The sequence below is a fragment of the Anser brachyrhynchus genome (assembly GCF_964034855.1).
Source record: "Anser brachyrhynchus genome assembly, chromosome: 1".
Classification (NCBI taxonomy): Eukaryota; Metazoa; Chordata; class Aves; order Anseriformes; family Anatidae; genus Anser; species Anser brachyrhynchus.
The window spans coordinates 90,839,249-90,853,865 of NC_137694.1; the positions used below are offsets into that span (position 1 = coordinate 90,839,249).

At 38.4% G+C, this 14,617-nt stretch overlaps 1 protein-coding gene across 2 annotated transcripts in view; it reads right to left on the reverse strand.

Moving 5' to 3' along the window:
- Nucleotides 1-14,617, reverse strand: part of LOC308188158 (uncharacterized protein) — a 100,941-nt gene that overhangs the window by 20,320 nt on the left and 66,004 nt on the right. For both annotated transcript variants that reach the window (XR_013945190.1, XM_080576896.1), the window contains one exon: nt 3,492-3,638. Coding sequence is in view for 1 of the 2 variants with exons in the window: in XM_080576896.1 (XP_080433022.1) it covers nt 3,514-3,638 (125 nt within the window). In the remaining variant the exon portion in view is untranslated. The remainder of the gene's footprint in view (nt 1-3,491; nt 3,639-14,617) is intronic.

A 14,617-nucleotide genomic window follows, 5' to 3' on the forward strand; every position in this document is an offset into this window, starting at 1 on the left:
CGCACACCATCCCTCTACTTCTCCTCGCCTTTCTTTCTGCAAGCCCCTGCAATCATCCAGTGTGAAATTCAAACAGCATACGTATGTCTAAAATTGACTTTCCTGGTTATGATGTAGTCATTTTCTATTAGTAATGAATTCAACTTACAAACCTGATACGCTAATTTGGAAAATTGTGCAATGTATATGATAGCTAGACTAAAGGCAATAAATGCTCTCTTTCCAAACATTAAAACATTCGGTGTTTTACTAATGAGCTCACTTCTATTATCTGTCAACTATAGCCACCTTTGCTGTGCTATAGTACCAGAGATAATTAGTGCAGGCTTGTCAATTTGATTTTGGTTAACTTTATAGCCTTTTTATTTTATTCTTTACTTTATGATCCCTGTGGGAGCTTGTAGCTTGCTCGCTGGCCAAGCAAAAAAAGGCATTTATTCTGGGCTAAACAATAGCACTGTTTAATTAAGAGGTGTCACGCTATTTATTGTATACTGTGTGTCGTACCTTTGATGAGGGGCTATAAAAGCAAAAGGTGCGTCAGATTCAATTTCTCTGCTATAATTTCCTACCAGAGAAAATGTGACACAAGGCAGAGATCCAATTTCCCTTTCTATTTAGCATTTATATTGACAGAATTAATGATTTTATCATCATCTTTGGCCTGCTGCTAAATGGAAGACATCTATTAACTGGCGAGATAGTAATTCTTCCTCTAAATTGTGTGTGTGTGTGTACACACATGCATATGTATACATTTATACACATACATGCATATAGATTTTCTTACTTATTTTTCCATGGGGAAATTGTACCTTTTTATTAAATACATGTTCAGAGAGGAAGGGTAGGTGATGGAAAAGGTAATTAGAAAGAGTAATAAGAGTCGTCTTAGACAATGTTTCTAAGCAGGGATGAAGATGAAAGAGTCCTTTGCATGTTTGCCATGACAAAAGGTTCAGGAAGGCCCAAGCTGATGAACTCATGGCATGTTGACGGAACTAATTTTATTTCTGAAGTTCTCCCATGAGAATACTATACAATATATATGCTGCACATTTGTCAAAGTTGCCACTGAAGAAATTTCAATTTCCTTTTCTGAAAATAATTGACCAAAGGATCATGAAGTTCAAAAGACTAGAGGGAAATGAATAAATATTATATAAAGATATAATGTATTGTAATCATGCTGTATATGCTATTTTAATAGAAATCTAGAGAGCCCTGTTACAATTCTTGAACCTCTTAATGGGGCCAGAGAGAACTATTTTGTAGCTTCAGCAGGCTGAAATAGGGCTGAATTCTTTCCCTGCTAATCTAACCATCTTCATAATTTTGTTAGATGTGACCAGCTTTAATTTACTGCTAAAATAATATGAAGTGGATGGTATTTTAAATCCCTTTTCATGAATATTTTAGATTCTGGATAACTTATTTTCGAACCTTTTCTAAGAGTCAAGAGCAGCTTCAGTTATTGTTAGGAAACATCTACTCACTTACCTGGCAGAGCAAGGTGAGAAACTCAAGCTTCAGAGGACATGAAACACTTTACTCTCCTTTCAATAGCCTGACATTATGGTGCCAGATATCATACCCAATCAGTACAAATGTGTGTTTGTTTATGTATATGTATAGTATATATATATAAAAAGCAACAATACATTAGAACTTCTATGCCTCATCTAGGAACCCCTTTATGGCTGGATAAGTGAGATGTCACAGAGCTGACATCTCCATTTAGAAGGAGTGGAAGTAGCAGGTTTTGGCATTTTTTTTTTGTTTGCTTTGTATAGGAAAGCCACTCAAAAGCACCTTTCTTCCTTATACATGCAGGTTTTCCATACTAAAGATTTGGTAGCTTCTGAAGTTAGCAATCCCCGGAGCCCCAGGCAGGCTGCCCTTGTACAGGCTTGCACTTGATGACTGTCTGACTACATGACTGGCTGACTACAATATCTTAAAAAGTGCCTTTCCTCAAGACTTACTCTTGACTATAGGCTTGATGTGCCATATTCCCTCAATTAGGGTACTTTGGTGCTCTTTCTCCTCCACCCAAGCATACTAATGTGACTGGAAGAGCTGCCTACCAGAGCTATCCTGATGCACCAGGCCAAGCCAGACATCTGAACATGCAAAGAACAGGAGCGAGAGAAAGAAATGTCCAGTTGCAATTGCCAGCCATCTACCTGTGGCTAGGCGAACATAGCTGCTCATCTCTGGAGACCTCTGAGCACAGAAGTGAGGCAATTTCACATTGATTTTTTTTTTTGCACGTAGGGAGGTAGCACTACAATGACATAAAAAGACTGGAGGTAATGGCAAACTGACCTGAAATTGTATTATTTCTAGGTGAACATCTGCAGAGGGAAATATTTTCCTCAGCACTGGAAAAATATTCTGATGCTTCTATGTTTTCCAATTAGCCTACTGTAGGAGGCTTTTCCTCCTACAATAATCTCCTGTATATAAATTCACTGGAAGTAAACATTAAAGTAAACCAGTTCTTGTGTCTTCATCTCTTAAATAGCTTTTTCAAACTCCAAGTCTGCTTGGGAAAGCTACCAGGAGTAAATCCCTTTTAATATGGGCCAGCACCCTGGTCTGTGGCGTTATAGGATACAGATGTGTTCTGAGTAAAAGGGCTTAATTGGTAGTAACCATTTTAACTTAGACATTTGGCATAAACAAATTAGCCTGAGCTAAGCATATTCTTATGGGAAGTAGTTACAGGGAAATATTTCTATATACAAAAGTACATTTTATATACATTTATAAAAATTAATATTGCAGATCATTCATCTGGCAACCACATATACATTGAGAACAGGTTAAAAGGCATCAGAGAGGTACTGTTGGTCATACCACACGCATTGGTCTGCCGAAGACGTCATTCACACACTAGTGCCCAGATCTTACAGCAGGATTTTGGTTGGTTCATTTCTTTGAACGTATAAGCAGCTTGAATTCCTTTGAAACACAAGACTAATTTTCTTTGTTTTGAATCACTGTCTGTGCTCAGTTCTCTGCTGTCACTGTGTGCATTCTGGCACCACCCAGTTGGCACCAAGAAGTGGAATGCCATTAGCTGATTTCTCTGCTTTATTTTTAGAATAAAAAGAGATTTTATTAACCTTAGCATTTATAATGAACAAACCGAACTAGAATGTGACCTCCAGGATGGCTCTATGTAACCTACTATCTTTTACCCAGAACTGGTGGAAAATGTCTATCCCAACAACACTTTCTTTACGCAACAACGTACACTGAGCCTGAGCAGCCATTGCCATCATGTGTAGTTCAGCACTTCAGCCACAATTTGCACATCACTCCAATAGCAAGGCAGACGTGAAATACGATAAAAGTCTTGACCTTACGTGGTATGCAAGTAGGCCAGCAATAATACAGAAACACTCCTGCTTACAAAATTGATGCATATATTTTCTACCCATATACTACAGCTAGTTGAAATGACAGCAGAAGAGTTACTTTACCTTTAAGATGAGGATATAACATTCACTTCAAAATGCACGTGATGACGTTTTCTTCTCTAGAACAATACAATTTCACTGAGTTCTGTAATGGCGGTCTGGTATCAGGTTCCTCCTGGATTTCAGTTTCTGGCAGGTTTTGAAAAATTACTGCAAAATAGAAAACAGAAAAAATAATGTCTGCACCTAGCTTTCTTTTTTGAAAATCTTTTAGTCATTTTTATCAGTGAAACAAACAACATACTTAAAATACAATTGAAGGGAATGAGCATCATTAAAGTTAGCATTATAATGTGAGGTTTATAGCAAAATAATAATTTTTATATATGGTGAATGAAATAAGAATATGCAAAACCAGGGCAGTAGAAATAGAGTCACATTATTTTTATAATGTAAACTAATAAAATTTCATATTGTACAAATTATAGAGAAATCCTATTTCTACAGAAACTGTGTTTAATATATTACTGTAAGAACAATATCAACATCCTTAGAGGGTGCATAGAAATCAGAAAGAAAAAAAAAAGTAATAACAGTAGAACTACTGGATTCTGCTCTCTGCAAAGTCATCAACAAAAGTAAGACAAAGACACAGTGTTTTTTGCCTATCCAACAAGGCCTGGAACAGTAATGTGATCACTTTGGGCATTTACCGTTGAAATTAACCATATGAAATAAACTTTCAGAGATGTTGTAATTATGTATGTTATGGGGATCTGGATATAGTCCCCATCTGCAAGGGCTCTCAACTGTACTGTAAAAGGGAACATGTAGATACATTCATGGCATCACCTTCCCTTTCTTTTCAGTATCCCTTCCAAAAAGCTGTGGAAAAAAAAAAAAGAAAACAGTGGAAGCTGTGTCTGGGTTACAGGCTGAGGACAGAAAATGCCTCTGCCTCTGTAGAGATGTTCTGGTTTATTTATAGGATTTCCAGTGCTTTAATTTGAAATGCAGATCCCAGGATAGCTCACAGACCTCCAGCTCCTCCGGCCATGGAAGAGGTTCCCACAAGGCCAGAGCCCACGGGAGCATCCCTGGCACCAGCTCTTGCTGGGGGTTTCCAGCCCTGCTGTTCCTTGAGAAAAACTCAAAAAATGGTAACGTGAATCACTCCGATCAAGATAAGAACTACAATCAAACTCTCATTTAAAAACTATTGACTGCTAATGTTGATTTATGAGCTTTGAAGGCTTATAACTAGTAGTACTATATATTAACACAACTTGCCTATACTTTTCCATTCATACTTCTGGGACAGCTTCCACCTTAAAAAAAAGGTGACAAGAAGTTCATGGCTTGGAACCAGGGAAACTACAGAGATTTTTTCAGGAATGCCACATGCCAGGGAATGAGAACAGAGTTTATGGCAATTACTGTAAAGGAGAAACCTTTGTGCCACATGATTACATGGTGACAATGAGAGAGTCTCCCAAAAGAAGTTGTTTCCTGAAGCTTTTGCCATGCCATTTTTCTGTGAACTAAAAAATGCATCACATCAATTCGTCTTTAATAAACAACGTGCATAAACAAGCACCAACAATTTTAACAAACAGCACAAAATAAAATCGAATGTAAAATCAAACCTGGAGCTATCCAGCTAATTTTTCCAAGGTATTAAAGTGCTTAAGTAAACCAACACCTTAAGCTATTTCTTTTTGTAAGACTTTTGAAACATGGTAGGAGTTTGTTAGAAATTTAGCAGGTCTTTTCCATGTGTAGGACTGCATAGCAACACAAACACAGAACTACATTCAGCACTTTACCAATACTTCCAACTTTTATTCGGAACCAAAGAAAATTAAGAGGTTCTATGAAAACTGAAGGAAGAGTTGAGTTGGTGATGATTTCTACAGAGAGAACCACTGCAGAGGCAAGAAGGAAGACTGCAGCCACACATTCCCATGCTGGCTGCAGTTCCTATTCCTCAGAAATATTGTCCTTGTCCTTGGTGCCACAAGGTTCCAATTGCGCTTGCCCTGCTGGAAAGTCTTGAGAAAACTCTTCAAGCAGTTATGATGATTTATATGGACTGATTTCAATGGTTAACACGGATTTAAAAAGCAAGCATGGGCTCGAAGGAGAGGTAAGGGAGAAGGACAAAGGGAGCATTCCAATATGCAAATCAAAGCTCTAGAAATTTGGAGCTATTCAGATTGGAAAATGGCACATTTAGAGCATTAAAATGAAAGAATTTGATGAATTAAAGAATTTTACCCACTGACAATCGATTCAAGCCCTCTAAACACCTCTTTAACAGCAGGTGGTATTATATAGGTGTTGTGCATGAAGGTTAGTGATAATTGCTATACATTATATGTGCTAGACCACTCACAACAGACTTTATTGCAACAGAGAAACTAATTCATGAAGAGAAAGGTAACCAGTACATTTTGTTTCTTTTCCTGTTCCATAATCAGACTGCAATTTCCTATAATGCTTTCATTATCAAAAATTGCTCAATTAATTCCTTCAACTTTGCAGACGAAGCGTGAATTCTTTCTTCATATACTCACTTTTTGAGGTGTATTGATTAGTTCACATTAGTTGGATAAGTAAATAGCAGTGTTTCTGTTCTCCATCAGACTGATACTTATGGACTGTTGGCTCAAAAACTTGTTTATAAATCCAGAAATGTGGATCATGAATACTCAAGCATACAAATTTGACATTTGGTTTGCACAAACATACATCACGCTCCCAACCACTTTGATTTTCAAAATGGCACAATTTTGTTGGACCTCTGGTAAGAATCAAAGTCAGTGTGGTGAGCTTACAACATTTGGCATTTTACCTCCTCAATCAGAATGGCAAGTGGAAATTTTAACTTCTATTTTACAGAAATTGTTTCCTTCCCCCACCCCCCCCCCCCCCCCCCCGTTTCAAGATGGAATTTAAGAGCCACTGAAACCTCTATGAGATTTAGAGCCATAGGAGAAAGGGAAAAGTAGTCCAGCACTTGATTTTAAACTTCATCTTTCAGTTTTTTGTTTTTTGTTTTTTTTTTTTTTTTTTAATAGACCTGTCAATCTCACTGCCACAGCAGTGGGATGTCCACAAGCAACCCCAGTGCTTAGGGAGCATGACATACTCAGAGTGGTGTGCCAGTGGGTCCTCACACTGTCACTCAGTAAAGAGAGAAATGGAAAATCATTTAGAGAGGGAAAGATGAAATTCATTTAATAACCCCACATTTTTCTTTTATTGCCAACAACCTTAATCTTTAAATTCACTGAAATGGTATGCAGGAAAAAGAGTAGGGGAAGATACAGGTATTAATGAGGTAATAGAAGAAATTACTTAAAAATAATTCTAATGAAATTGATTTTCCAAAGTTATAGTTTTGTCTCTTTGAAAACAACCTATGGACTAGAACTTGACCAACGTACACTTAACCAAAAACAAACAAACAAACAAAAAACCACCCCAACCCCCCAAAATGAACTATCGAGTAATAACACAGCTCTAGAGTCCAGAGCACTGCCAATTTTCAAACCTGGTGGCTGCAAACCAGAGCTGTTAAAGGCCTGAGAAGGATTCATGGTGACATGTTTCCGTAAACACCTGGCAGAATGGAACAATCACCTGAGGCAAATTAAAATTATCCAGTTTTCTGCCAGCTCGGTTTTAATCCTAGTCCTGTTCCCTGGCCTGGTCAAGGCTGGCCTTTTCCTCTGAGTCTCAAAAGAGCTGCAACTGACAGCTGTGAAGACAAGATTAAGCTTTCCTCTGGGATGCAAGAGAGCTTCCTTCTTGGGCTCTACCTGATCCTGACCTAATGAAGTAGAGCATTGCCCAGGCAGCTGCATCCCCACGAGAGTTGCTAAAGCAGCAGCCCTACATGCTGAAATCCTCTGCCATGCACTGGGCAGGGAGTGGGGTGGCAGCAGAAGACCCCCAGACTGGTCTTGCCAATGGTACACAGTTGTGATGGGGTGGGAAACAGGCAATTCTTTCTCAAGGTTGCCAAAAATGTGTAAATGATTATCCTACTTGCACAATACGGGAATTGCTCCACTGCACTGAGTAAGACCTCACAAAGCAGCCAAACCAGCCATAAACACTGCACATAATTACTCCCAGTGAGTGCAAACTCTTATGCCGAGATTAAGGACAGACATCAGCCCACTTCCCACGTGTTTGCTTTACCACTGGTTTCTGGATGTCTGTGGGCAAGCCATTTCACTTCCTCCCTGCTTATCTTCTTATATTGTAGGAAGATGGTAAGATAGTACTACTGAGAGAACCCTGAGATTTTGAGATGGAAAATGCCATGTGAGTCAAACACCGGTGCTGCTGTGTGTGCTCAAGCCTGAGAATTTGGTACCTTGCCTCCACACCGACTAAACAGTCATTAACATCATCAAGGCAGCAGATTGGATCCTGCTGTCCTATGTGTAAAATAGGAAATTTTCATCCCAAAACCCATACAAGTGGGAATCGCCAATTCCTAACGACTCTGGCAGTTGAAGCACAGCCTTGTCTCTGAGCGTAAGCCTCAGTTGGTTTCAAGACATGGTTAAGTGCATTGGAAAACTAAGCCGTCTTATCAGCATTACAGGAAGTGTCAAAATGTCCTAAAAATTATTTCAACACAGGATTATTTTTCAGCTGGAAACCAGCAAAATAAAGAATTTTCCCGTAAGAAAGCCTCTGGCAGAAATTTTGCCCTTTTTACAGGGGGATGATCTTTCACACATACACCAAGGTGCCTCTCAACCCTGTCTTGTGGCATTGTACAGTATTTACTGATTTCAAGGTGTGAAGCACGTATACAGAGTGACAAATTAAGCAAGTTCTCCTCCGTGCCATGTGATTTGTCATCATCGTACTAGCACTGGAGAAATACATTGGAGAAATCTCTTTGACCAGATTGACGGTAATGAAAAAAATCCTTTGAGTTACCTGACAAAACCCATCTAAGAGTTCCCAGGCTCTGTTATTAATTGCTACTATCTGCCTCTCTAAGCCTCTAAATGTCACACTACAGATGGTTTTTCACAGTGCACAAAGAATTTGGAAAATAATTTGTTTTAATTGCTTCCCCCCCATGCAGGAACACTGTAGCAAACACCTATCAGAGTCCCGTCCCTCTTAAAAGCACATTTAGGAATACGACAGTGCAGTGCATCATCCCTTAGACCCCTACTCCTTTCTCAAACAGAAAACGTGCTAGACCAATCCAGCAGCAAAAATGCTGAAACCGAGGAAAGTGTATCCATATAATTCATAAACAATCTACTATCTTCCAAACTCATAATGTCAGCAAAGTGGTAAAACATTGCTTGCTAATTTGAGATACAGAGAACCCCAAATAATTTTAGAGACATTAATAAGGAAATCTCTTTTATCAAAGGAACTCTAAGCCAAGGTAGCTTTTTTTTCACCCAAACACAAGTTATTCTCTGAGCTACTGCCAGGTGCATACAAGGACATGACAGGCCAAAAGGGAACTGAAAAGCCAACGTACTGATTTCTTTTGCCAATACTTCAGGTGGTATTTGACAAATAATGTGTTGAGAACACAACCTTAAACAACAGACAGTCAAATACTAGTTGTTTTCCAACAGTGACAGGTGCAAGAAAGCTTGAGGAAAGTATTCATTATGGGCAAGGCTCAAATTAGGTACTTGAAAACTGTGGCTTAATTTAGGTCATCTATCATTCTCCTCAAAGCCCCTTTTGTACAATTGAATTCTAAAGTGCTTCGTTTGCTATTAGATCATCACAGCTGCAGCAGCATCACTCAAAGCAGATGCTTCACAGAGAAGAGCCCAGCTAATTTTCACAGAGATGCAGTAACTGCAAGTCCCTCCCTGGCACTTCTGCCCATGGAGGTGGATTCAGCTACGCAGGTGCCACCATGCTCGGCCACTCACAGGCGGTCTGCATGGAGCAAGTGCCAGTGGCAGCAGACCCCAAACCAATTGCACTCCTTGGACACTTACAATGAAAGCTACAGACCCCAGAATTTCAGCTGCCATTTTCATTTTGAAACAAGTAGGTAAGAAAACAGCTTAGATAATTATTGAGCAATCTCAGCTATCTGCTATGGACTGAAAATAAGAGGCAAATGAGTCTCCTTGACTTGGCAGTGGCGGAATCGTTCCCAACTTGTACAAATTGCAGACTCATCTCACACGCTAACAAACCATTCCTCTGAGACAGGAAACACTGCTTATCTGCCTTCAGCTCCTCTAAATCCACAGACAGTGATGTGCTGCTGTACAAACCTGCAAGCAGGGATGTGCTGCTGAAGGAACACAGAGAAGACTGCAAAGAAATTATGTCACGTTTTCAGTGACTAAGTAAAACTGCTGTGAATTTGCTTCTTCAACATGATGTTTTAGCAGCATTGAAAATTTTTAGAAAAAAGAGCCTGTCTATGAAGAATATGTCTGTAATTTTGGTGGTGGGAAAAATGGTTGTTTTACTTATTAAAAAAAAAAAAAGTGGAAGAAGAAAGCTGCAATGGGAGCAATACATGCTTAAAACAAGTAAATGCAACACAGGTCAAACTGCTCTTGTAAAACTACTCATTAATGGGAATCCTAGACTGTTAGGCACCTAAAATTAGTTAAGTGCAGAATTAGCTCAGAACTGGCAGATCAGCTCCATCTTGCACGACATCTATTTAGTTCCAATAAGTACTAGGGCAGAGACATTTAACGGATATTATAGTTCTCTATTTAGAAGGAACTGGGATGACATAATCATATCCTTCGAAGGCGATGAAGTACTTTCCAGTCCATTAGTAATTGACAACGATGTCATTAGACAATATGCACTAAGGAATTCGACATTAAAAAAGTTTAACTCCAGGAGTGATGTTAACTTTTACTCAAAATCCTAGAAGCATTTTTTTTTTTTTGAGATCTGTCTCACTTATTTCTAAAAATTGAAAAAACAGGGATATTTCAAAGGAAAGGAGAGTAGTGCCTATAAGCTGCTTCTAAGAAAGGCTCACAAGATCATACAGATAACACTAAGCCAGATAATTCAAGACAAAACAATGAAAAACGTAATAGGGATTTGAGCAGAGGAAAAAGTCATGTTTTTAAGGAATGACATCCTATGAAAAACAAGTAGTGTCCGATAATCACAATGTCATCTGTAGTAAGATAACACGTTAGGTCACTAAAAGTAAGTGATCTGTGAAAATTAGGCTTTTGTGATATTTTTGACTTTGCTCTGCGGAGCTCCCAATTAGCAGTGCATAACAGCAAAGCACACGGTAAATGAATTCAGATCTGACTACTTCTCAAGTCTCAAAAAGAGTTGCAGCAATGAATCACTCCTGAACAGTTTATTACAAATTTTTTACGCATTGCTTTTACGCTGAATCTATTCAACTGCCTATTCAATGGATTGGCTTAAATTCGATTACTGCTGATAAAATTTGCAGATGATACAATGTGTGGTGATCTGCATTCTTGATAAAGTCCTTTGAGAATAAACAAAAGGCTTTAAAGGAAATAAAGAAATTTAACATTAAGAATTACTTAATCCAGTTAACAACAATATAATAGAGACAATAGCTATCAATTAAAACAAATTTGAAGCAACCAGATCCATGTATTTGAAAGTACACCATGTTAGTCATTAGAATACGTCACCAAGTGAAACAGTATGATAACCCCAAGTCATAAGCTTATACCTTTCTGGAAATTATGCTTTAGGCCAACACAAGTTACTAGACTCAACATGCAGTTAACTGTGTTAAGTGTAATGGCCCGTGGCAAACAGGAGTTCAATCAAATTGATATAATAGTCCCATTTGGATTAAAACACTGGGAATTTAAATCTGGCCTGAAAAATGTTAGCAAGAAAAAAACACCCTCCCAGACTACTTAAAATAGACCCACCTAATATCCTCGCCACCATTGTGTACTATAATCTGCCACTTGAAATTATTAACATCTCTGGAGTCCAGTTTATTAAATAAGGGGGAAGAAACACTGGCTATGTGCCTAGAAACCCTCAGCTCTTCACAATAGCATCTTGGGCAATAACACTTTTAGTTGCCACAGACTTTAACCACAGCCTGTCCTTTAACCCCACTTTCCAGAATTAAGCAGGGATGACGTTGACATCCAGCAGAAAATTTGAATTTCCGGTCGGCATGGTCTCTTGCAATAGCTGTCAGTTGTGGGTGAAGCAAAGAATTTATCCCCTTCCTTATGAAGTCCTAAAACAATCATGAAAATCATTTCCTCTGCTTTCTAAACCCTCAAGGAACAGTTTCTCGAAAAGCACTTCCATATGGTGATAGGTACAGGAGAAGACTCGTTTGGCCCAAGACTCCCTCTCTCACACAGAAAGCATAAAGGTCCAAGATTCTCGTTATTAGGTCTTGAAGACTGAGGTATATCAAGGTACTGTTTTTTTCCTTTATGCTTAGATACTCCCACTTCAGAAAGTTCCCCAATAACATCCAGAAAAATACATATGATTCATTAAGGTTGAAGGTTTTCAACTCATTTTGGCTGAGTGCTCATTGAAAAAATAAAAATGTATATTAAAAAAAGGAGTTTCCATATTTCAGAAATGTGCATACAAGTTCTTTGTTCACCTGCAGCAGGAAAAGGGTAAGGTAAAAAAGTACCTCAGTTAACTCAGTGCTGTAAGGTAGAGGTATAGAGGTTTTGACCTGCCCAGAATAGGCAAGAGTCACTTACTGGTCACCCTATACAGTTATATTTCTTCTAATCTGCATAGACACTAACATTCACTAACAGATGAAGACCTCAAGGCATACTGTTCAGTACCAGAAATATTTTTAAACTGCATACACAAAATATCAATGAAATGTCTCTAAATCAGAGCAGAGTGAAATTAGAATATGCTGTAAAATAGAAATCACAGTAAAATTATGATTATTTTTTTTAAAGGTGTAAATATGGCCTATTTTCCAAAAGGCTGCTAGTTGTCTCACCTCAAAAAAATAATACCCTTTGAGCACTTGTATCAGTCTGATCACTTCAAACTAAGAATTGATGAAGAGCGATTTCATTCAAAGCCTTACATTTGGTGTGAAACCATTTATGAGTGATGGAGAGAACTACAAAATTTCCCTTCCTCATTTACTTAATCTCCAAATCCTATTCATTTCACAGCAGGGGTAAAACCTTGGCTCCGCACAAATTATTTGGCATTCTGACATCAATCTAGTTGGGGTCAGCATGTTCAGCACTTCATCAGGTGCTTTTCAGAGCCCAAACTGAGGATACCCAGGTGGGTGGAAAGAAAATCAGATTTCCTAACAGCTGAACAGGTGACACTGGCTCAGCTGGATTCTAGCATGACAACAGGAGGCAGCCTAGGGGCAGCTCTAGAACGCTCAGCATGGACTGGTGGGATTAACCACAGTTCAGGGGGCTCTAAGTAGAGTAAGGGGTCTAGAAAAGGTCATTGGGACTGTGGATTCAGGCAAGAATCATTACTTCAATAGCACTCTTCAACAGCTCCACAACTCTGTGCTCTTGGGTGTCTGGGAAGACACCAAGTGTTTTGCACTTCACCTTCAGCGACTGCAAATAATTTTCTCTTTTCTTCTAGTCCTACAAACTGGGAATACAATAGATTTTTTTATTATTATTTTTTATTTATTTATTTATTTTTTTTTAGAACTTAGCGTGGCAAAACTGTTACAGAGACCTTGTGGCAAGTTCAACACAGACATGATAAGAAGCATAGATGGCAACCAGTATGACAAGACATCCTCAGAGCAGGGATTCTGAATGCTGTGAGAAAAAAAATCAAAATGAATGGTAACAGGCTCATTTGAGATTTTTAGCATTTACAAGACTAGAGAATGGATTCTTGCTTCAATATATCTAAGCTTGCTGCAGTTTATTGCAGAATTTGGACTGCAATTAATCAGAGTTAGAGTTGATTTCCTTTGTAAAGCAGAATGCATTAAAATGGAACCACTGGGGAGAGGTAGGAAGAAGATCATAATAGGATGATAATTTTTGCCTGAAAGGTTCTTCCAGCAAGTTGCATGATCCTGATCAGCAAGGGGTGACATACAGTTTGGCTAGCAGAGTTGAAAATAAAATCACAACAACATCTGGCTGATATTTAAATGTCAGCAGTGCATGCAATGTAACTGTGATCCCAGAGAACTAAAAGCAAACAATCTCAGGTACCTAACGTGATACCAAGGATTTGATGTTCACACACTGGCTGAAAGGAACAAGGGGAAGAATTGAGTCTATGGTCTGAGAGTACTGATGTGCTAAATGCTGCCTGAAATTGGTGATTATATCAACAAACAATTATCTACCACTGCAAATTAGTTTGGGATGGAAGAGGAACGGAATATTACTTTTTTTTTTTTTTTTTTTTTGTTATCAGGGAAGCTCATACAGGCACTGCAACTACCTCTGAATCCTTTTTTTTTTTTTTTTTTTACTTATGTCTATGTCCATTTCTAATTTGCGGCTTAGAGTAGACCATCCATTTAAGGAGTTTCTCTCTCATAGTTACTATCTACCTTGCTGATGCTAAACTAATATTCAATTATTTATGTAACATTTAGAGCATGACAATGTATTTTCAGACAAGACTGATCTGCTTCTGGAGTTCACATAGCTTAAGTTCAACAATGTCTGTTTCCTAGTACCAGCTGCTGTCTTTCCTTCTTTTATTATTTACCTCTGGAAGGGCAAACTGGCTACGGTCATGAGAATAGGAAAGTGAGACCACTTACTGAATTTCAGAAAACAAGGCTATTGGAGTTGTACTCATCAAACCTGGGCACAACAAAGCAGCATATGTCATTACAAAATCCAGCTACTGAGCAAACTGATGTGAGACAACCTGGGAAATCCAAGAGCTGAATGAAGTGAAAGGGGTGGTAGAGTAGGTGGAATGATTAAAAAGAGTACAGGTATTGGTCTTGCTAAAATATTTAACAGAAAGAAAATTCATCTTGAATTATTTTTAAGGAGCAGAAATATAGGTTCACAATTCAGAAAACGTAACTGCACAATCAGCTTGCTAAAGTAGGACGTGATGCAGTGTATGACCAGTAGAATAAACTAAGTTTAATTCCCTGTACCAGTTCATTATTTCCTGCTGTTCCAGATACTGAAAATGTACCAGGAAAAAAACAGGAAATCATC